This window comes from Mobula birostris, chromosome 32 (genome assembly GCF_030028105.1).
Source record: "Mobula birostris isolate sMobBir1 chromosome 32, sMobBir1.hap1, whole genome shotgun sequence".
Taxonomy (NCBI): domain Eukaryota; kingdom Metazoa; phylum Chordata; class Chondrichthyes; order Myliobatiformes; family Myliobatidae; genus Mobula; species Mobula birostris.
In genome coordinates this window covers 2,547,369-2,569,592 of record NC_092401.1, presented here as the reverse complement: position 1 = coordinate 2,569,592, position 22,224 = coordinate 2,547,369, and the positions used below count along the sequence as shown (strand labels likewise).

The following is a 22,224-nucleotide window of genomic DNA, read 5'->3' as shown; positions in this document are numbered from 1 at the left end:
TGTAAAATACAGTGAAATGTTTATATTGTGTCCGTGTCTCTGCCACTGCAGTTGGGTTATCACTGAACTCCTGTCACCCCTAGGGCTCTGACATTCTAAAAACATAGTGAACATCATATTCAGATTTCAAGGCCCCGTTCACCTGAATTTTAGAGACAGTGTGTAGTCTCTTCCAGATTGTACAGTTGGTGGATTGGGCCCTATATTTCATGTTATGATGTGTTTCTGATTTCTGGTTGCTCCTTTTTCTTGTTGCTACTTTGGGCGATGTTGAATCACCTGCAAATAACGAATACTGAGCTGAACTAAATATGCCTGGATTCTTCTGACTTTGTGCATATATTATGCGCTTTTTTTTCTTTTTTTGTTGCTGTTTACATGATAATGTTTATGGGGTGAGCAGTTTGATGTTTATTCTTTAAATGTGTTCCGTGGTTTTCTTTGTTTCCTAGCTGTCTGTGGAGCAGATGAATCTCAGGGTTGTATACTGCATACATACTTTGAGGAAAAAATGTTCGTTGAATCAGTGAATCTTTGAATTTAGTACCAGTGGCTGAGAGCAAATTTTGCCCCTGCTTAATGAAGACTGTAGGAGCCAGAACACACCCCACCAGCCTTACCACTGGTTTAGCTAAGTGTAGTTACTCTATTTGAGCTGTTTCAGTCCACTTCAGATAAGTCTAGATTTAGATCACCCTCAATGTGGATATGGTAACTACCCAACAACCTCAACCTCCACGCCAACATTTCTTTGAATGAGATTCTAACACATGTGGTCCAACAGCTTCTACAGTTAAATGTTCAAGATGTCAAATAATAAACTACCACCAGGCAAGAGAATAGACCCTCCAGAAGATTAGAGAGACATTTGGAGCAGAAACAGCAGAGGAAAGTGGAGGTGTTCTCCCCAGTCATCAACATACCTGGAAGTTTTTGTTCAACAGATTCGATTGGCTCTCGGTCGCTACTTTTAACCTGGCGTTGAGAACTTTCATCAGTGACTCTGTGTTCCGCACGTACTGGAGATCCCGGTAGGTTCGTAGATCCAGGACCTCGATGGACTGGGAGATGTTTTGAACCTGAAAGAGGATGATCTGGAGTTACAACCATATGCCAGTGTGGTCCTCGACTTCTGATCACCTGTCATACCAATTCCCCTTTCCTCCATCTCTGTGCTACCGAAATGAAGGTCATTGTTACCTTAAGGACCTGCACTTCATGTTATGACTAGGTCTGTTATTGCTTACCGACTTCAACACTGAGTTTAAAAACTGGAGATAAAAATTGTCTTTTGTTCCTTTGCTGGTGCATCTCAGGGATGTGTGCTTAGCCACTGCTCTACTCTCTCTACACCTATGACTGAGTGGCTAGGCATAGCTCAAATACCATCGATAAATTTTCTGATGATACAACCATTGTGGGAAGAATCTCAGATGGTGACAATAGGGCCTACAGGAGCAAGATATACCAGCAAGATGAGTGATGCCATGGCAACAACCTCGTACCCTGTGTCAGTAAGACCAAAGAGCTGATTGTGGACTTCAGAAAGGGTAAGACAAGGGAACACAAACCAATCCTCACAGAGGGATCAGAAGTGAAGAGAGTGAGCAGTTTCAAGTTCCTGAATGTCAACATTGCTGAGGACCTGACCTGGTCGCAACAAATCGATACAGCTATAAAGAAGGCAGGACAGCAGCTATATTTCATTTAGAATTTGAGATTTGGTTTGTCATCTAAAAAATTTGAAAACTTCTACAGATGTACCGTGGAGAGCATTCTGACTGGCTGCATCATCATCTGGTTTTGGGGTGGGGGGGCGACTGCACGGGATTGAAGTAAGCTGCAGAGAGTTGTAAAATTAGTCAGCTCGATCATGCTCGATCATGGTCACTAGTCTCCATAATATCCAGGATATCTTCAAAGAGTAGTGACTCAAAAAGGTGGCATCCATCATTAAGGACCCCCACTTCTCATTGTTACCATCAGGAAGAAGCCCCATACTCAACGATTCAGGAACAGCTTCTTCCCCTCTGCCATCAAATTTCTAAATGGACATTGAAGCCATTAACACTACCTCACTACTTTTTTAAATTTCTGGGTTTTTTTGCACTACTTATCTTAACCATTTACTGTACATATATGCACTTACCGTAGTTCAGTTTTTTTTGTTTATTTATCATGTACTGCTGCCACAAGGTTCGCAAACTTCACGACGTATGCTGGTGATATTAAACCTGATGCTGATTCTGGTGTATTCAATATGACCATGGGCCTTGCACCCGCACTTAATCTCCCTCACCTTCAGGCTCTTGAACCAAAGGGGTAACTCCACTTGTCCCATCACTGAACTGTTCCCACAACCTATAGATTCACTTTCAAGGACTTTTCATCTTATGTTCTTGATATTTATTGCATATTTATTTGTTATTATTATTATTATTTTCTCTGGAATTTGCACACTTTGATGTCTTTTGCACATTGGTTGTTTTCCATCCTGTTGAGTGCCGTCTTTCGTTGATTTTATTGTGTTGCTTGGATTTACTAAATATGCTTGCAAGAAAACCAATCTCAGGTTTGCATATTGTGACCTATGTGTAGTTTGATAACAAATTTACTTCGAACTTTGAACTTTGATCCAAGTTATTGATCTTCTCTCTTGTAATTTCTGCTTCACAAGAGCCTTATTCAACACCCCCAAACCTTTCTACTATCCCTAGGGTGAAGGAATGCTCATCCACTCACTGCCTTTGTGAGTAAGTTCGAACAATGGTTCAGCTGCAGAAGAGGGCAGGCAATGGCAGCAGCTACAGTCAGATGTAACCCTGGCTCTGGGAATTTATTCTCAATCCTTTGATATTGCTGGGCCCAAATCTTGGAATACCCTGCTCAGCAACACCATAGGAATATTTTCAACCTATGTGGACTGAAATTGTTCAAGAAGTAGACGCACCACCAGCTTACAATAAGCAGTGGGCAGTAAGTGTTGCCCAGCACAACCCATATCCTGGAAACGAACATAGAAAGATTCTTTCTTACTCTCTCTGCAACCCTTTCACTACCTCCATAGAAGGTTGTGCCGATCTTTTCACCTACTCTAAGATCAATCTAACCTCTATAGCTATCTATTTTTCTATCATCCATGTGTCTAAGAGTTTCTTAAATGCCCCTAATGAATCTGCCTCTACCACCACTCTGGCAGGGTATTCTATGAACCCATCGCTCTGTGTGTAAAAAACTTCTGACATCTCCCCCTATACTTTCCTCCAAACAACTTAAAATTAAGATCCCCTCCCCACCTTGTATTAGCCATTTATGCTCTGTGGAAAAGTCTCTAGCTATCCAGTGAATCTACACCTCATAGCATCTTGTATACTTCTATCACATCACCTCTCATCCATCACCATACTTAAATGAACTTTCTTTTATTACTAAACACATTCAGTTCTGATGGAAGATCCTTAATGTCCTGACCAAGTTGGCAGACCTGAAAAATGCCTGATTTACAAATGTTCCTCTACATTACATTTTCACATACGGTCACTTTACCACATCAAATATATTTTTCTTTTACTAGCACAGATAATACACCCAGTTTCCACTTCATTAGCTACAGTTGTACATCTGGTCATTAATGCAGATATCTAACCAACCAATCATGTGGTAGCAACTCAATGCGTAAAAGCATGCAAGCATGTTCAAGTGGTTCAGACCAAACATCAGAAGGGGGAAGAAATGTGATTTAAATGACATCGGTCATGGAATAATTGTCGGTGTCAGATGGGGTGGTTTGAGTATCTCCAAAACTGCTGATCTCTGGGGATTTTCATGCGCAACAATCTCTAAAATTTATAGAGAATGGTGTGAGAAACAGAACAATTCTGAGCGACAGTTCTGTGGGTGAAAATGAGAGGTCAAAGAAAAATGGCCGGTCTGGTTCAAGCTGACAGGACAGTGACAGTAACTCAAATGACAACACATTACAACAGTGGTGTGCAGAAGAGCAACTCTGAATGCACAACAAGTGAATCCTTGAAGTGGATGAGTTATGAATGAGCGAAATATTCAAGATATCTATCAGAGCACTCCGTATGCAGGGCCCTTGGCATTGCCCATGAACTCTGCCATCTGTCCAACAATCTCTTTGACCCCCATCATCACGGCAGGAGATACCATATCATTAGGAGAAGGACTGTTAGGATGGAAACACCTTATTCCCCAATGTTGTAAGACCACTGAATTCCCTGCCATCGCCCACATCCCATCACACATGAATTGTCAGTAGTGTTACAATGTTTACTTTTTAACTTGTGTCATAAATGCACCTTATTATTTGGTCATTTACTAGTTGTAATATTGTTTGTTGTGTTATGTGTGTGAGTTATATGTGCACCTTGGTCCAGATGAACGTTGTTTTGTGTGGTGCTATACATATATATTGTTAGAGTGAGTTTTTTTGGGTAGATGATTCGTTTACACTTAAATGACTTTGGCCACCAGACTTCTATTAGACAACGTACTGTGGACTGAGTCCACAACAATGCGCTTCCTAAAAAGGTGTGAATACCAGATGCTTCTGGCACCGTAGTTTGACCAGATGCTGTAGTTTCGAAGACAGTATTATCTATACTTTATAAATATTAATTGTCTTCTATGTTAGCACGTAAAATGCCAAATAAATGTATTGTGGATTTAACTTGCATTCCTAAAGGCTGTGGATACCATCCCAGACATGCTGGCGTCAGAAGGAAAGGATGAAGTCAGAAGGTGTGATGTTTGTATGTAGCTTCAAAAGGAAGCATTGTCTATAACGTTTTAAGTAGTGATTGCCTTTGTGTTTAGCATATAAATATCGAGCCCACATTGGGCTAGCAGACCTTTCTACCGAAAGCATCTCCATCCGTATGATGCCTGCTGTACCTTGTTGGGTCGAATAACGAAGCTGCTTTGTATCTGCCAGTGACCTGTCTCTCCAGTGAGTTCAGCCACACTACTATATATACCATTGAATGACAATAAACAGAACTTGAACTACAGCACAAGAAGACCACAAACGTACACTCAGTGGCCACTTCATTAGGTACAGGAGGTACCTAATAAAGTGGCCACTGAATGCATTTCAACCCACCCACACCCTACAACACCCAAACTTCCACCAAGTAAATATATAGATAGTGATATCTTGAAGAGTTACAGTTCCATTGATCCATGGGTAATAATCATCTCTGATCATTTCAAACTTGTCTTCAGGCTATTTAGCATCTAATACTCTCTCCTGTGAAAATGGCATTAGTAATCTGAGCACCGAGTCAGGGGAGCAATACCCAGGAACTGCAGATAAGTATACAAAATAATTTAAAAAATTGAACAAGATCTAATGGATTGAATTATGTGTCCACTGACAAACCGAGTTAGGGAACTGGCGCTGGAGCTGGATGAACTTCGGATCATTCGGGAGGCAGAGGCAGAAATAAACAGGATTTACAGGGAGATAGTCACCCCTAAGAGTCAGGAGACAGGTAGCTGGGTGACTGTCAGGAGAGGGAAGGGGAATAGACAGAATGAGCAGAGCACCCCTGTGGCTGTTCCCACCAATAATAAGTACACCGTTTTGGATACTGTTGATGGGGACGACCTACAAGGGACAAGTTGCAGTGGTTGCGTCTCTGGCACCGAGATGGGACCGTCAGCTCAGAAGAGAAGGAGGGAAAAGAGGAGAGCAGTAGTGATAGGGGATTCGATAGTTAGCGGGACAGACAAGAGGTTCTGTGGAAGAGATCGAGAATCCCGGATGGTCTGTTGCCTCCCTGGTGCCAAGGTCCACGATATCTCGGATCGAGTTCTCGGTATTCTCAAGAGAGAGGGTGAGCAGCCAGATGTCGTAGTCTATGTAGGGACCAATGACGTGCGTAGGAAGAGTGAGGAGGTCCTGAAAGGTGAGCTCAGGGAGTTAGGTGCCCAGTTAAAGGACAGGACCCTCAGGATAGCAATCTCAGGATTGCTACCAGTGCCACGTGCAGACGGGTTTAGAAATAGTAAGATAGCGTAGATCAACACGTGGCTGAAGACATGGTGCAGGAGGGAGGGCTTCAGATTTATAGATAATTGGGCAGTTTTCCAGGGAAGTTGGGACCTGTTCCGGCAGGACGGTTTACGTCTGAACTGGAGGGGGACAAATATTCTTGCAGGTAGGTTTGCTAGAGAGGCTCCGGTGGATTTAAACTAGATAGGAGGGGGGAGGGGAACCAGAGTGTAGGAACAGATGTAGGGAAGAGGGAAGAAAAAGAAAATAGTAAAGTTGTTTGCACCATTAGTGATAAACAGAGAGGAAGAGGTGGAAAATTTCTTAAATGCATTTATTTTAATGCTAGGAGCATTATAAGAAAGGTGGATGAGCTTAAGGCATGGATTGATAGCTGGAAGTATATGTGGTAGCTATTAGTGAAACATAGTTACAGGAGGGGTGTGATTGGCAACTAAATATTCCTGGATTTAATTGCTTCAGGTGTGATAGAATCGGAGGGACAAGAAGGGGAGGTGTTGCATTGCTCGTCAGAGAAAATATTACAGCGGTGCTCTGGCAGAATAGATTAGAAGGCTCGTCTAGGGAGGCTATTTGGGTGGAATTGAGGAATGGGAAAGGTGTAGTAACACTTATAGGGGTGTATTATAGACCACCAAATGGGGAGCGAGAATTGGAGCAGAAAATTTGTCAGGAGTTAGCCGATATTTGTAGTAAGCACAAGATTGTGATCGTGGGAGATTTTAATTTTCCACACATAGACTGGGAAGCCTATACTGTAAAAGGGCTGGATGGTTTGGAGTTTGTAAAGTGTGTGCACGATAGTTTTTTGCAGCAATACATAGAGGTACCAACTAGAGCTTCTTTTTACATTCTTTATATTCCTCAAGCACCTCATTTACTCCATGCTGCCTATATTTATTGTAGATAGCTCTCTTTTTCTGAACCAAGTTTCCAATATCCCTTGAAAACCATGGCTCTCTCAAACTTTTAACCTTGATATTGAGAAGGGGCAGTGTTGGATCTCCTGTTGGGGAATGAGATAGGTCAGGTGACGGAGGTTTGTGTTGGGGAGCATTTCGGGTCCAGTGATCACAATACTATTAGTTTCAATATAATTATGGAGAAGGATAGGTCTGGACCCAGGGTTGAGATTTTTGATTGGAGAAAGGCTAACTTTGAGGAGATGTGAAATGATTTAGAAGAACTGGATTGAGACAATTTGTTTTATGGGAAGAATGTAATTGAGAAATGGAGGTCACTTAAAGGTGAAATTTTGAGAATACAGAATCTTTATGTTCCTGTTAGGTTGAAAGGAAAGTTTAAAAGTTTGAGAGAGCCATGGTTTTCAAGGGATATTGGAAACTTGGTTCAGAAAAAGAGAGATATCTACAATAAATATAGGCAGCATGGAGTAAATGAGGTGCTTGAGGAATATAAAAAATGTAAAAAGAAGCTTAAGAAAGTAATTAGAAAAGTTAAAATAAGATATGTGGTTGCTTTGGCAAGTAAGGTGAAAATAAATAAATCCCAAGGGTTTCTACCATTATATTAATAGCAAAAGGATAGTGAGGGATAAAATTGGTCCCTTAGAGAATCAGAGTGGACAGCTATGTGTGGAGCCAAAAGAGATGGGGGAGATTCTGAACAATTTCTGTTCTTCGGTATTCACTAAGGAGAAGGATATTGAATTGTGTAAGATAAGGGAAACAGGTAGGGAAGTTATGGAAACTATGATGATTAAAGAAGAGGGGGTACCGGTGCTTTTAAGGAATATAAAAGTGGATAAGTCTCCGGGTCCTGACAGGATATTCCCTCGGACCTTGAGGGAAGATAGTGTGGAAATAGCAAGGGCTCTGACAGAAATATTTCAAATGTCATTAGAAACAGGGATGGTGCCGGAGGATTGGCGTATTGCTCATGTTGTTCCATTGTTTAAAAAGGGATCTAAGAGTAAACCTAGCAATTATTGGCCTGTGAGTTTGAAGTCAATGCTGGGTAAATTGATGGAAAGTATTCTTAGAGATGGTGTATATAATTATCTGGATAGCCAGGGTCTGATTAGGAACAGTCAACATGGATTTGTGCGTGTAAGGTCATGTTTGACAAATCTTATTGAATTTTTTGAAGAGGTTACTAGGAAAGTTGACGAGGGTAAAGCGGTGGATGTTGTCTATATGGACTTCAGTAAGGCCCTTGACAAGGTCCCACACGGAAGGTTGGTTGGGAAGGTTCAATCATTAGGTATTAATAGGGAAGTAGTAAAATAGATTCAGCAGTGGCTGGATGGGAGATGCCAGAGAGTAGTGGTGGATAACTGTTTGTCAGATTGGAGGCTGGTGACTAGTGGTGTGCCTCAGGGATCTGTACTGGGTCCAGTGTTATTTGTCATATACATTAATGATCTGGATGATGGGGTGGCAAATTGGATGAGTAAGTATGCAAATGATACTAAGATAGGTGGAATTGTGGATAATGAAGTAGGTTTTCAAAGCTTGCAGAGAGATTTAGGCCAGTTAGAAGCGTGGTTTGAAAGATGGCAGATGGAGTTTAATGCTGATAAATGTGAGGTGCTACATTTTGGTAGGACTAATCAAAATAGGACATACATGGTAAATGATGGGTGGGGCATTGAAAAATGCAGTAGAACAGAGGGACCTAGGAATAATGGTGCATAGTTCTCTGAAGGTGGAATGCTATGTGGATAGAGTGGTGAAGAAAGCTTTTGGTATGCTGGTCTTTATAAATCAGAGCATTGAGTATAGGAGTTGAGATGTAATGTTGAAATTGTACAAGGCATTGGTGAGGCCAAATTTGGAGTGTTGTGTACAGTTTTGATCACCGAATTATAGGAAAGATGTCAACAAAATAGGGAGAGTACAGAGAAGATTTACTAGAATGTTACCTGGGTTTCATCACCTAAGTTACAGAGAAAGGTTGAACAAGTTGGGTCTTTATTCTTTGGAATGTAGAAGGTTGAAGGGGGACTTGATAGAGGTATTTAAAATTATGTGGGGGATAGATAGATTTGACATGGATAGGCTTTTTCCATTGAGAGTGGGGGAGATTCAAACACGAGGACATGAGTTGAGAGTTAAAGGGCAAAAGTTTAGGGGTAACATGAGGGGGAACTTCTTTACTCAGAGAGTGGTAGCTGTATGGAATGAGCTTCCAGCAGAAGTGGTTGAGGCAGGTTCGATGTTATTGTTTAAAGTTAAATTGGACAGCTATATGGACAGGAAAGGAATGGAGAATTATGGGCTGAGTGCAGGTCGGTGGGACTAGGTGAGATTAAGAGTTTGGCACGGACTATAAGGGCCGAGATGGCCTGTTTCCGTGCCATAATTGTTATATGGTTATATGGTTAAAAGGTAAATTTTTTAACAAGCCATTGAGAGAGTTTCATCATTATTGGCATTGAGTAAGGAAATGGGTTTATCATTGGGGTATGATTTTCAGACTAGATATCAGGACTTATCATTTTCAAATATTTATGTAGTTGTACTTTATATGTAAGGTGATGGTTGCAAAAGAGACTTTTCTAGTAAAGTCAACAGGGGCACTGAGAGGTAATTTGTTGTTCACCATGAGAATTAGAGAACAGTCATGGGCTTTTTAAAACTGAATGCTTAACAAAAGACTGCAGCCTGTTGACCCAGTTTAGAGGCTCTCCTGTTTCCCAGACTGGCATGGGAAAGAGTGAAGCTTCCCATCTTTTAGATCAAGATGCCGATCACTTGTTGAACCCAATGAGCAAATATAGTCCTTTATTCACTCAACAACTTTCAATCAATCTCTGGGGTGGTTTGATAATCCCTTTTGGTCTGCCATTTGTTTCCATAGGTGTATTACTTTCATTTGCTGTGTTAATATTTGTGTATTTCTGAGAACTCTGATCACAACATTCATTTTTTACATCTGCTGGCCCCTTTGATATATTGAGAGGTGACATGCCACAGTTATGGGTTGGAGATGGTGGTTGTAAATCCACATGTTTCCTTCTCAGAGGTAACGCTCACTCTCTCTAGATCTGGTAAGAATGTGGAGCTGCTTCCTCTTGCACATATCCTTGCATGGACTATATGCCAGAATCATGATCTCGTATTCGCACTTGATCTCCAGGCTTCAGGACTGGTAGGCTTTTTGCAGTCTTGTCATGATACTGTTTCTGTTTTTCATTCCCTTTCACCTTAGCCAGTTTGACCTTGTGTGCTCCTTTAGGTGTCAACAGGTTTTTGTGCACTGAAAGGTTAATGTAATCATTGGTAAAGGGCTCAAATTCACAGCTTGAAAATTGTGGACCATTGTCTGATACCACATCACATGGAACTCCATGCCTCACAAACACAGCTTTCAGGAAGGTGATGACCACTTTGCTGGATTTGATTGCAGTGTTGCAACCTCTGGGTAATTTGAAAAGTTGTCTGTTACAATAAAATGACTCTTCCCATTACAATAAAAAAAATCTCCTCCCAACTTTGAAGTACGGCCTATTTGGTACGTGGTGTGGTGTAAGTGGTTCTGCTTGCTGCTTTGGTCTATAGGTGAGGCATATTTCACATGAGGCGGTGATCTGGCTGATACCTTAGTTCATGCTTGGCCAGTTTGTCACTTCACAAGCTCTTTGTTTACATTTTTCCTCACCAAGATGTCCATTGTGTATATTCTGGAGTGTTTCCTTGCGCAGCGACATTGGAATCACAAATCTGTACCCTTTGAAGACCATGTCATCCACTATTGACAGTTCATCTCTGCATGCCCAATAATCCTGATTACACATTGGGCAGTCATTCTCAGTTGCTGGCCATCCTTTCTGTATCGTCTCTTTGAGCACTTTCATAATTTCACCTGTCCCTGCTGCCATCCCAATCTTCTCTGTTCTATCAGGAGACACTAGAATGGAAGTGACAATCATGTCAACATAGGTCTGTATATCAGCATTAATCCCTTGGTCACTCTTTTCTTTCTTGTTGACTGCTCGAGACAACTCATCAACATTAAACATATTTTCCTGGTGCATAAATCATCTTCATGACATATTTCTGCAGCCTTATCGACATGCACTGTATCCTCATGGGACAGTCATTCAGTGGTTTGGATGCATTTGTAACCGTTGGTTTATGGTCTGACTCCACGTCTGAAGCTTGTCCATAGATGCAGTGATGGAAATTTTCACATGCATATGTGATAGCGAGATGCTCTTTCTCTATCTGTGCGTAGTTGGCTTCCGCATTTGTTAAAGCCCTTGATGCATAGACCACAGGTTGCCATGTGTTATCATGATGATGCAGTAGTGCTGCTCCAAGGTCTTGCCGGGACGCATCAGCCAAGATCCTAGTACTCTTTTCTGGATCATAAAACTTCAGCATAGACTCTTCAGTTAGGTCTCCTTTCAGCCACTGGAAACACTCTTCTTGCGCGTGAGACCAAGTATGTTTATTTCGCTGCTCAAGGAGTGACCTAAGTGATGGACAGTCGAGGGATGAACTTAGCCAAGTAAGTCACCATCCCCAGGAAACATCTCAACTCTTTCTTGTTTTGGGGCCTCTCCATGTTTTCAATGGCTGACATCTTTCTTGGGTCAGGCTTCAGTCCCTCTTCTGATATAACATCCCCCCCCCCCCCACAATGAAAGTCAGTATTTTAACCCCAAGCTCACATTTCTCATTATTTAATTTCTAACTGACATTCCAAGTCACGTCAAGCCCCTATCTCAGTTGTGCATCATGTTCATCCTTGGTGGACCCCAACGATGATGTCACCTATCATGGCTTTGACACCACATATGCCCTCAAAGATCATGTGGATGGGTTTATGGTTGATTTCTGGTGTGGACAGAATCCCAGATGGTAGCTGAAGAAAGTGATACCTTCCCTGTGGTGTGTTAGAAGTACATAGTCTTGACCTTGCCTCATCAAGCTTCAGCCAAAACCTAGATGATGTGTCAAGTTTGCTAAATCACTTGGCACCAGCAAACCAGGACATGATCTCCTGCTGTGCCTGCATTTTAAAATGCTTTTTCTTGATGGCTTTATTGATATCTCTTGGGTCTAAACATATCCACATGCTCCATTTGAATTAAATTGAATTGACTTTATTACTTACATCCTTCATATACACGAGAAGTAAAAATCTTTACATTAGGTCTCTGTCTAAATATGCACAACAGCTCACCCAATCTGTTGGTTCACCAGTTTTCTGTATGATGTTTATCTGTTCCATGCGGTCTAGTTCTTGTTTGAGTTTGTCTCTAAGTGCAAATGAAACTTTCCTGCATGCATGGACAATAGGAGTCACTGCCTATTCTACATGAATTTTGTGTGCACCAGGTAAGCATGCGAACCCCTCAAAGGCATCTGCGTGAAGTGAACTATGGTCATTTTTGAACTGTGAAGCCACTACAAAAGCTCTTTACACCAGGTTGAGCTTTTCACAAGCACTCAGACCTAATATTGGCTGTACTCTCTTTTCCACAATCAGTAGTTGTGCCTTTAGATGCTGCCCCTTGTGCTTGAAGGTCACTACACAGCCCCTTTTTACTGGAATGTTCTGTCCAGTATAATCTGCCTCACTTAACTTCACTGGGTAAATCTTGCTCTTTACTTTGAAAGTCTTGTCATCATCCATGGACAGTAGATTCACCTGGGCTCCGGTGTCAGGCCTGAATGGAATTACTGTCTCATTCATAGTCACTGAGACAATCCATTCTGTTTTACCAACACCAGCAGTCTGTAGAGAATCCAAAAAGAATCCTCCATTTCCTCCACAAACATGTGCTCCTTTTTCTTGATAGCCCCTGTTCTGCACGACTTCACAAAATTATTCTTCTCCCACAATTATTGCAGGACATTCCTTAGAATGTGACTACCTCCACATTTGCTGAATTTGCTGTTTGAGCCTTCCTCTTTGTTTTGCTGTTGCTTTGGGAAGTGCCGTGTGCTCTGCCCCTCTGTAGCACTGGCTCTGTGCAGCTCCTTAGCTTGTGTTTGTGTTGTCTCTGCTGCCCTACGCATATCCACAGCCTTTTCCAGCAGCAAATCTTTTTCATGCAGCAATCTTTCTCTGAGCCCATTATCTGGCATTCTGCAAACTATTCTGTCCCTGACTAGTGAGTCTCTCAAATCTCCAAACTCACAGGACTTTCTCAGTGTGTGAAGTTTAGCTAAGTATTGGTCAAAGCTAACAGCTTTTTTCTGGTCACCAGAAAAAATATCTCTCAAGCATAATGTTTTTACTTGGGACAAAATACTCCTCAAATTTTGTCATTAGGATGTCCAATATAAAGGCTGTCTCCTCAATTTGAAAGCTATTGCAGATGTCCAAAGCATCTTCATCAATTACACGCAGAAAAATAGACACGTTTCACTTTTCATCAGCCCCTCCTGTTCCGCCAAATATATTGTGGCACTCTGGGGGCATGGTCGACACCGTGCCGCAGCATTTCCAATGGTAAGCACTACTTATTGTTCTTGTTTTAAAACTCATTCGTGGTGTGTGTGTTCAGTAGAATTACGGTGAGATGTCCAAGTTAATTTATTTTCGCTCAAGTTATACAAATGCTCGCTTGTGTGTTTGTGGGCCTCCCTGAATACAACTGGGTTGTGAAATAATCACTTCCCCCATCTTTATCTATCTCAATGAGCTGTTACACTCTGTCTGTTATTGTGGTTGTCACAATAAAAATGCCAGTTGATGTAACGACCTCTTCTCATCATGGACCGAATTCTTGCCACATTTGTGTCAGGAATGGGGTCAGAAATTGACGGCGATATTAAAGATCTGCAATGTCAGGTTGAGCATCTTAAGATCTGGGTAATAGGTCAAGGGGCTGAGCAGTATGCCAGACTCCTGTAGATAGGATGCCAACCCAGAGGGAGAGCCTGGAACTCCTGCATCATTGGGCTGGACCTGCTCTTCCACTGGGGGGCCCGTGTGGGTGTGCAGGGGGCACCACTCGACTTTGGCACTGAAGCCATGGCTCTCCGGCAGGGCAGCTCCAGGAATCGGACCAGGCAAGAGCAGCAACAGCCACCACTGAATTCACAGCATCCCGCCGCAGTGCAGCAACACCCCACAGCGGCCCAACACAGTGCAGAGCATCACACCGAGACCTGTAACGCAGTGACGTGCACCATCACCAGCCACTCCAGCGCAGCTCCTGTCATCAGCATCCGCATCGGCGCGGCGCACTCCGATGAGACCATCTAGGCAGCGTGGGACCTGTGGCAGTGGAGCAGTGAGAGTTTGGATCAGGCCCAGCAGGGGTGATCGAAAGACCTCCTGGACCAGCAACTCGACACCTCCAGAGCCAGGGATGGGAACTGCAGGTGCTTGGGGATCCTTCAACACCACATTAACACCGGGGACATCCAGCCTATCCACCTGTAGCACATTGCTTGGTCCTCATCAAATGCCAGGCAGCGGAGCAGCGGGTCAAACATGGTAGCGGCTGGCATTAGTGTGCCCTCTGACAGCTCGTGGGCAGCCCCAGTGTTACTGGTCAAGAAGAAAGACGTGTCATGGCAGTACTGCATAGATTACCGCCGTCTCAATGCTGTGACGCAGAAGGACTTCTACTCACTGCACCAAATTGATGATGCCCCGGACTATACCATGGGTTTGAGCTGGTTCATCTCTCTCGATCTCCACTGTGTCTATTGGCAGGTCAAACTGGACCTGAAGGCACAGCCCAAGACTGCCTTCACCATTGGCCGAGGGCTGTGACACTTCTAGGAAATGCTGTCTGGCCTGTGTAACATCCCAGCCACATTGGAGAGACTGATGGAGAGGGTGCTCGCTTACACTCCGCACTGTGTCACCTATTTGGCCAATCTCCTGGTGCACACCACCATCTTTGATGATGCTCCACGGAACCTGGAAGATGTCTTTCCTGCCGTGCACAAGGTGAACCTGTGCCTCAACCCCGCAAAATGCTGCCTGCCGTTCCACCAGGTGAAGTTCCTGCCGTTCCACCAGGTGAAGTTCCTGCCGTTCCACCAGGTGAAGTTCCTGATGTGCCACCAGGTGAAGTTCCTGCCGTTCCACCAGGTGAAGTTCCTGATGTGCCACCAGGTGAAGTTCCTGCTGTTCCACCAGGTGAAGTTCCTGCCGTTCCACCAGGTGAAGTTCCTGATGTGCCACCAGGTGAAGTTCCTGCTGTTCCACCAGGTGAAGTTCCTGCTGTTCCACCAGGTGAAGTTCCTGCCGTTCCACCAGGTGAAGTTCCTGATGTGCCACCAGGTGAAGTTCCTGCTGTTCCACCAGGTGAAGTTCCTGCTGTTCCACCAGGTGAAGTTCCTGATGTGCCACCAGGTGAAGTTCCTGCTGTGCCACCAGGTGAAGTTCCTAATGTTCCACCAGGTGAAGTTCCTGATGTTCCACCAGGTGAAGTTCCTTCTGTTCCACCAGGTGAAGTTCTCTGTCACGTATGGTATTCATTTTCGTTCACGCTTAAACCTCACAGCTATTTCTGACATGTTATCTTTGTTCTTAATAAAGACAAACCTGGCATGAGTAAACACCAGCACATTTTATTCCCAACGCTGCTCAACCATCATGCGTTGGACCACCTTCCCATCGTCACTCCAGTTCCGGGGTGAACCGCCAGCACTGCACACTGGGAACTGAAGCTCTTCATTGTGTACTCACATAGTAACACAAAGCATGTGCAGGTGCAATGAAGAACTTACCTGTAGCAGCCTCACAGGAGCAGAGCATCAGATAAGCAACATTCACAAACTACAGACTGAGTCACCCGGGACTATACTCACTGTAATTGAGACGAATGAGTGATAATCCTCTGTAAGAACATAAAACATTATGGAAGGGACAGATCAGATAGAGGTAGGAAAGTTGTTATCCACTGCTAGGTGAGACGAGTGCTAGGGGACATAGCCTCAAGATTCAGAGGAATAGATTTAGAACAGAGTTGAGGAGAAACTATTTTTTCCCAGAGAGTAGAAAATGTGTGGAATTCTCTGCCCAGGGAAGCAGTAGAGGCTACCTCATTAAACATATTTAAGACACAGTTAGATAGATTTCTGAATAGCAGGGGAATTAAGGATTATGGGGAAACGACAGGTATGTGGGGCTGAGTCTATGGTCATATCTGCCAAGATCTTATTGAATGGCGGAGCAGGCTTGATGGGTCAGCCTGCTGACTCCTGCTCCGCTCCTATTTCGTTTGTTCTTGGAGGCTTGGAAGGCAATCGGGGTATGGGGAGGAAATGGGAAGTGATGTTGATCAGCCATAATCTTACTGAAAAGTTATGTATAGAGTCATACAGTATTAGAACACTACAGTGCAAAATCAGACCCTTTGGTCCATTTAGTCTGTGCTGAACAACTAATGTGCCTCGTCCCATCAACTTACGCCTGGATCTCAGCCATCCACAACCTTCCCATCCATGTACCAATCCAAACTTCAGTTAAATGTTGAAATCAAACCTGCATCCACCACTTGCTCTGGCAGCTCATTCCACACTCTCATCACCCTCTGAGTGAAGAAGCTCTCCATCATGTTCCCCTTAAACATTTCACCATTCACCCTTATCCCATGACATCTGTTTGCAGTCTCACCAAACCTCAGTGGAAAAAACCTGCTATACCACTATTTTGTATACTCCTATCAAATCTCCCCTCAATCCTCTATGTTCTAGGGAATAAAGTCAAAACCTTTTCAACTTTTCCCAATAACTCAAGTCCTCTGTATTACCAGATACATCCTTGTAAATTTTCTCTGTACTCTTTGAACCTTACTTCCATCTTTCCCATTGGTACGTGACTAGAACTGCACACTGTTATGGGTCCACTGTTTCGATTCCTGTGGATGTCACCTGATATTCGTTTCATTTACTAAGTGTGATGTATCTATCGTCTTGCTTTGCTGGAAGCTTGTAGTTTCAATTCCTGGGGGCGCCATATGGTTTACTGGGAATCCATGACCTTGTTTCTGTGAGAGTCGCGTGACGACATATTCCCGATGATATAAAAAGAGTCGCTCATTAGGGAGTCGCTCAGTAAGGAGTCATTAAGAAATCGACGGGAAGAGAGAGTGAGAGTGAAGATTGCAGGCTTCAAACGAACCCAAAGGATTGGGTTAGCCGGCAGAACTCTGTGCATTTCAAATGTGACTGACATTTTGTATAATCCATACGTGGATCGTGACACACACTTTTGGTTAACCCCTGCATGGTCTCGGGTGTTGTGTGGTGACCATTTTGGCAAAAGGGACATTCCCTGTCAGTTACTCTGTGTAATCTCGCTCTTCTTGGACTCCTCGGAAAGGGTACTCCGCGGCTGTAAACTCCGGTAACTGTTTCTTCAAGATCGCCTCTCCGCTGTATTGTGAATCTCCAAGATCGTCTCTTCATTGTATCGTGAATATACAAGTCTCTCCTCTCACATATTTCATGAATCACCTGATCTTCCTAAACTGCCGCTCTAAAACTGTGCTTGAGTAAGGCTTTGTTAAGAATTGTTTCTAAGTTTGACTGTTTGGGAACTATAGACGCATAACACTGTTAACTTCTGTTTAAGTTAGTCATTTGTTTAATTTTGTATATTTCTGCATAAATGTTAATAAATTTATTTGCTTTGCATTAATTCCCCGACTGCATTCTACATCTATTGTTGCTGGTCCGTAACAACACAATATTCTAGATTAGGCCTCATCAATATCTTATACAATTTCAACATCACATCCCATCTCCTGTACTCAATAACTTGATTATTGAAGAGCAATGTGCCAAAAGCTTTCTTTATGACCCTATCTATCTGTAATGCCACTTTCAAGGAATTATGGATCTGTATTCCCAGATCCTCTGTTTTACCGCATTCCTCAATGCCCTACCATTCTCTGTGCTGATTGTCTAACTCCTGTTGCTGTTTCTCATATAACACAGAGATGGAGAAAGAGGTTTTAGAATGTATTCACAACACACAGGAATCAATAGCAAAATCTGCAATTGTTGGTCAGTAAGATGGTGGTCAGCCACCCCTTTGAATCTTCGCAAATTGTGAAGGCACTTCCTCATTGCTTTGGGAAGGGAGTTCCAGGATTTATACCCAGGAATAACGTCTGTAATGTCATCTTCAATTGCAGGTCAGAAGGGTGTGTGTTTGATGGGAATCTGCACGAGATGGTGACTCCGTGAATAGGTTTCCTGTGTACTAAAGGTCACAGGTTTGGGAGGTCCTCTCAAAGATGCCTTGCCAAGTTACTGTACTGTGAAATACTGATGAAAACTCACAGAGGGATCAGAAGTGGAGAGAGTGAGCAGTTTCAAGTTCCTGGGTGTGAAGATCTCTGAGGATCTAACCTGGTCCCAACATATCGATGTAGTTATACTGAAAGTAAGACAGTGGTTATACTTTATTAGGAGTTTGAAAAGATTTGGCATATCAACAAATACACTCAAAAACTTCTATAGATGTACCGTGGAGGGCAATCTGACAGGCTGCATCACTGTCTGGTATGGAGGGGCTACTGCACAGGACTGAAAGAAGCTGCAGAAGGTTGTAAATCTAGTCAGCTCTACCTTGGATACTAGCCTACAAAGTACCCAGGACATCTTCCGGGTACGGTGTCTCAGAAAGGTAGTGTCCATTATTAAAGACCTCCAGCACCCAGGGAATGCCCTTTTCTCACTGTTACCATCAGGTAGGAGGTACATTAGCCTGAAGGGACACACTCAGTGATTCAGGAACAGCTTCTTCCCCTCTGCCATCTGATTCCTGAATGGGGATTGAACCCATGAACACTACCTCACTTTTTTTAATATACAGTATTTCTGTTTTTGTGCGTTTTAAAAAATCTATTCAATAAATGTATACTGTAATTGATTTACTTGTTTATTTATTATTATTACTTCCTCTGCTAGATTATGTATTGCATTGAACTGCTGCTGCTAAATTAACAAATTTCACGTCACATGCTGAAAATAATAAACCTGATTCTGATTCTGATTCTGAAAACAGTCATGAGGTTCCACAGCTTTGATCAATGGTTGGAATGAGCAGGAAACAATCTACTGGAGGAACTCATTCAGCAGAAAACAATCTGCTGGAGGAACTCAGCAGGAAAGAATCTACTGGAGGAACTCAACAGAAAACAATCTACTGGAGGAACTCACTCAGGAAACAATCTACTGGAGGAACACACTCAGGAAACAATCTACTGGAGGAACACACTCAGGAAACATCTACTGGAGGAACACACTCAGGAAAGAATCTACTGGAGGAACTCAACAGGAAACAATCTACTGGAGGAACTCACTCAGCAGGAAACAATCTGCTGGGGGAACTCACTCAGCAGGAAACAATCTACTAGAGGAACTCAATCAGCAGGCTGAGCAGCATCTGTGAGAGGAAAGTAGCTGTCAGCATTTTCGAGATTGTTTATTGTCATTCTTCAGTACATAAGCATAAAGAATGAAATGATTTTTTCTCCAGATCCAATGCTGCACAAAATACACAATAAATATCAATATAAAAGCAATCCTGTAAAAGATAATGTACAAGTAAATGTTTGAGAGCGGCTGAATATGCATAACATTAGATTATCTACATAAAGTGACTATACATAGACATAAAGTGACACAAGGTGTAAGAATATCCAACCATAAGGTGACTCTGACAGGAAACGGTAAAGTAACAGTGATTCTTGGCAAGAGAATCTCTTCTAGATAACAGCAGGGTATAAGAAAGCACAGTAGGACAGTGACTGTGTCCGTGTAGATAAGGGGCATGGAGTGTAAGAATAAAATGGCAGTGCGTGGGTTGGATGAAGAATGCTGAGAGGCTGTGGGGAGGAATGGCTGATATGGATGTTGCGGTGGTGGGTGTAGTGGGGTGGGTTAACGGGTGGAGGGGTTGTTCAGCCTGACAGCTCGGAGGAAGTTACTGTTTTTGAGTCTCGTGGTCTGGCACGGATGCTGAGTAGTCTCTTCCCAGATGGGGATGGGACAAAGAGTCCATGAGCAGGGTGGCTAGGGCCCTTGATGATTTTGCTGGCCTTTTATCGGCACCTTTCTGTGCCTGTATCCTTGTATAAACCTAGCATCAGGTCTGATTTGTTTGTTGGTCCAGATTCCAACATCTTGTGTCTCCAAAGGTAGGAATTTCTCTGTGTTCTCTTCACCAAACCCACTGACAAAGATAGCATTATGGAGTTAACATCATTATGCATTTGAGTCTATGGTAAAACACCAAGATATAATGGTTCACACAGTATGGTGTGTGAACTATCAGCTTTTCACATTGTGTTTAATGATTTTTTATTTACGGCTGAGTGTGATTCTGAGGCAACACTGATAAGTCACTAAGATGTCGATCTCACAGTTTACAGCCTCCTGCATGTTATAGTCTTTTCCTGTTAGAGTCTTTTGTGCCTGAGCTTCATAAACAAGGTAGCAGGTTCTTTGATTGTAGGGCCTGACCACACCTCTACCTAACACTCACTCTCTCACTAATCAAATCAGCCTCTTCCTCACAGTACTTTCCCCAAATGAGATCAACATAGGGAGATAAGGTTAGATTTATAAAATTAGCTTAATTTATCACAGATACATTGAAACATACAGTGAAAAGTGTAATTTGATTCAAAGATCTACATAGTCCAAGGATTGTGCTGGTGGTAGCCTGCACGTGCCACCACACTTCCAGCACCCATATAGCATGCTCACAACTCACTAACCCTATCCCTAATCGTACTTCTTTTCTGGAGCGTAGGAGGAAACCGAAAGACCTGGTGGAAACCCATATGGTCATGTGGAGAAACTGTACAGACAGAGGCAGGATTCGAACCCCAGTTGCTGACCACTGGTACTGAAACACGTCGTGCTAACTGCTATGCTACCATGCAGAGAGGGATTTTTAAAGCCCATTAATATTTGTTTAATGAGATCTCTTGTACAGTAAACATAAGTTCTTGATCTCTCAGTCTTCCTCACCATGGCCGTTCAGCCTCATTCGATGACCGACCTGCACTTCAACAGTTACACAAAATTACACAAAATTTGGCTTTCTGTATTGCTTTGCTTTTCCTCAATCTACATGTTTTGGAATGGTGTGTTGAGTTGGCATACAAAGCAAAGTTTTCACTGTATCTTGGTACATGTGACTACAGTAAACTAGTTCCCAGAGAACACTGCTCTATCCGAGGGTGGCGCATAACACTATTACAGCACTACAATTCCACCACTGTCTATAAGGAGTTTGCACGTTCTCCCTGTGACCATGTGGGTTTCCTCCAGGTGCTTCAGCTTTCTCCCACATCCCAAAGCTGCATGCTTAATAGGTTAATAATTGGTCACATGGATGTTTTGGGCGACATGAGCACGCTGGGCAGGAAGGACCTGATTCTGTGCTGTATCTCTAAGTAGGGAAGTCCAGCAAAAATTACTGGAGTTACTCAAGAAACCAATTCCCCTCTATTCAGCAGGTTTCATGGAAGTTGAGTCGTCTGTCCACTCCAAGTATACTAGTGATGGAACCCTGGACTACATTGGGAGCGAGGGCAGTAGAAGCAGGTTTATTAGCTGCTTCCAGGCAGGAGAATTACTGAAGGAGAAAGTAACCACTGGGAAATAGAGATAAAATGGGGGCAATGCGATTAACTGGATTGGTCTTCACCAGGCTCAGGGCTGACCCAGCGGGGTGAATGTCCTACTCCTTACTGCATTCTTCTCTGGGATTTAGATCTTTGCCCATCTGCCATCCTAACTACATGTGTGGATCATGCCTGTTGCACTGATAATGCGCACATTTTAGACCAGCCCCATCACTAAAGCGATTTTAAAGACAAGCCTCAAGTGACAAAAATGGCATAGAAAGATCCCACAGATAGATCACCAATCTGTTTATTGGTGGCTTTCGCTGATGGAAGAAGCTGCAAGACCTCTTGACTCCTCTTGGTGGACTGGTAAATTGTCAATTTGTTTATTGAGAATTCACACTGATACAGGGGCAGAGTGAAAAACTTCATTCTGCATGCCATCTGTAAGGATCACTTCATCACATCAGTACTTTGAGACAGTACAAAGAAACCACTAACAGAATGCATTGGTGTTACTGTTAGAGAGAACATGCAGTGGAGGCAGATGATAAAGTCAAAGACCGTGGCAAGCTGGATTGTGACATCAACAGCTCATGTTATTGTACAAGTGAACCATTTAATTGTCATATAACAAAGGGACAGAAGGCGT

The 22,224-nt window shown here is 43.0% G+C and overlaps 1 protein-coding gene across 2 annotated transcripts in view; it reads right to left on the bottom strand.

The window, feature by feature from the left end:
* olfm2a (olfactomedin 2a) overlaps nt 1-22,224 on the bottom strand; it is a 637,002-nt gene that overhangs the window by 50,276 nt on the left and 564,502 nt on the right. For both annotated transcript variants that reach the window (XM_072248052.1, XM_072248051.1), the window contains exon 3: nt 924-1,079. In XM_072248052.1, the coding sequence (XP_072104153.1) occupies nt 924-1,079 (156 nt within the window). The remainder of the gene's footprint in view (nt 1-923; nt 1,080-22,224) is intronic.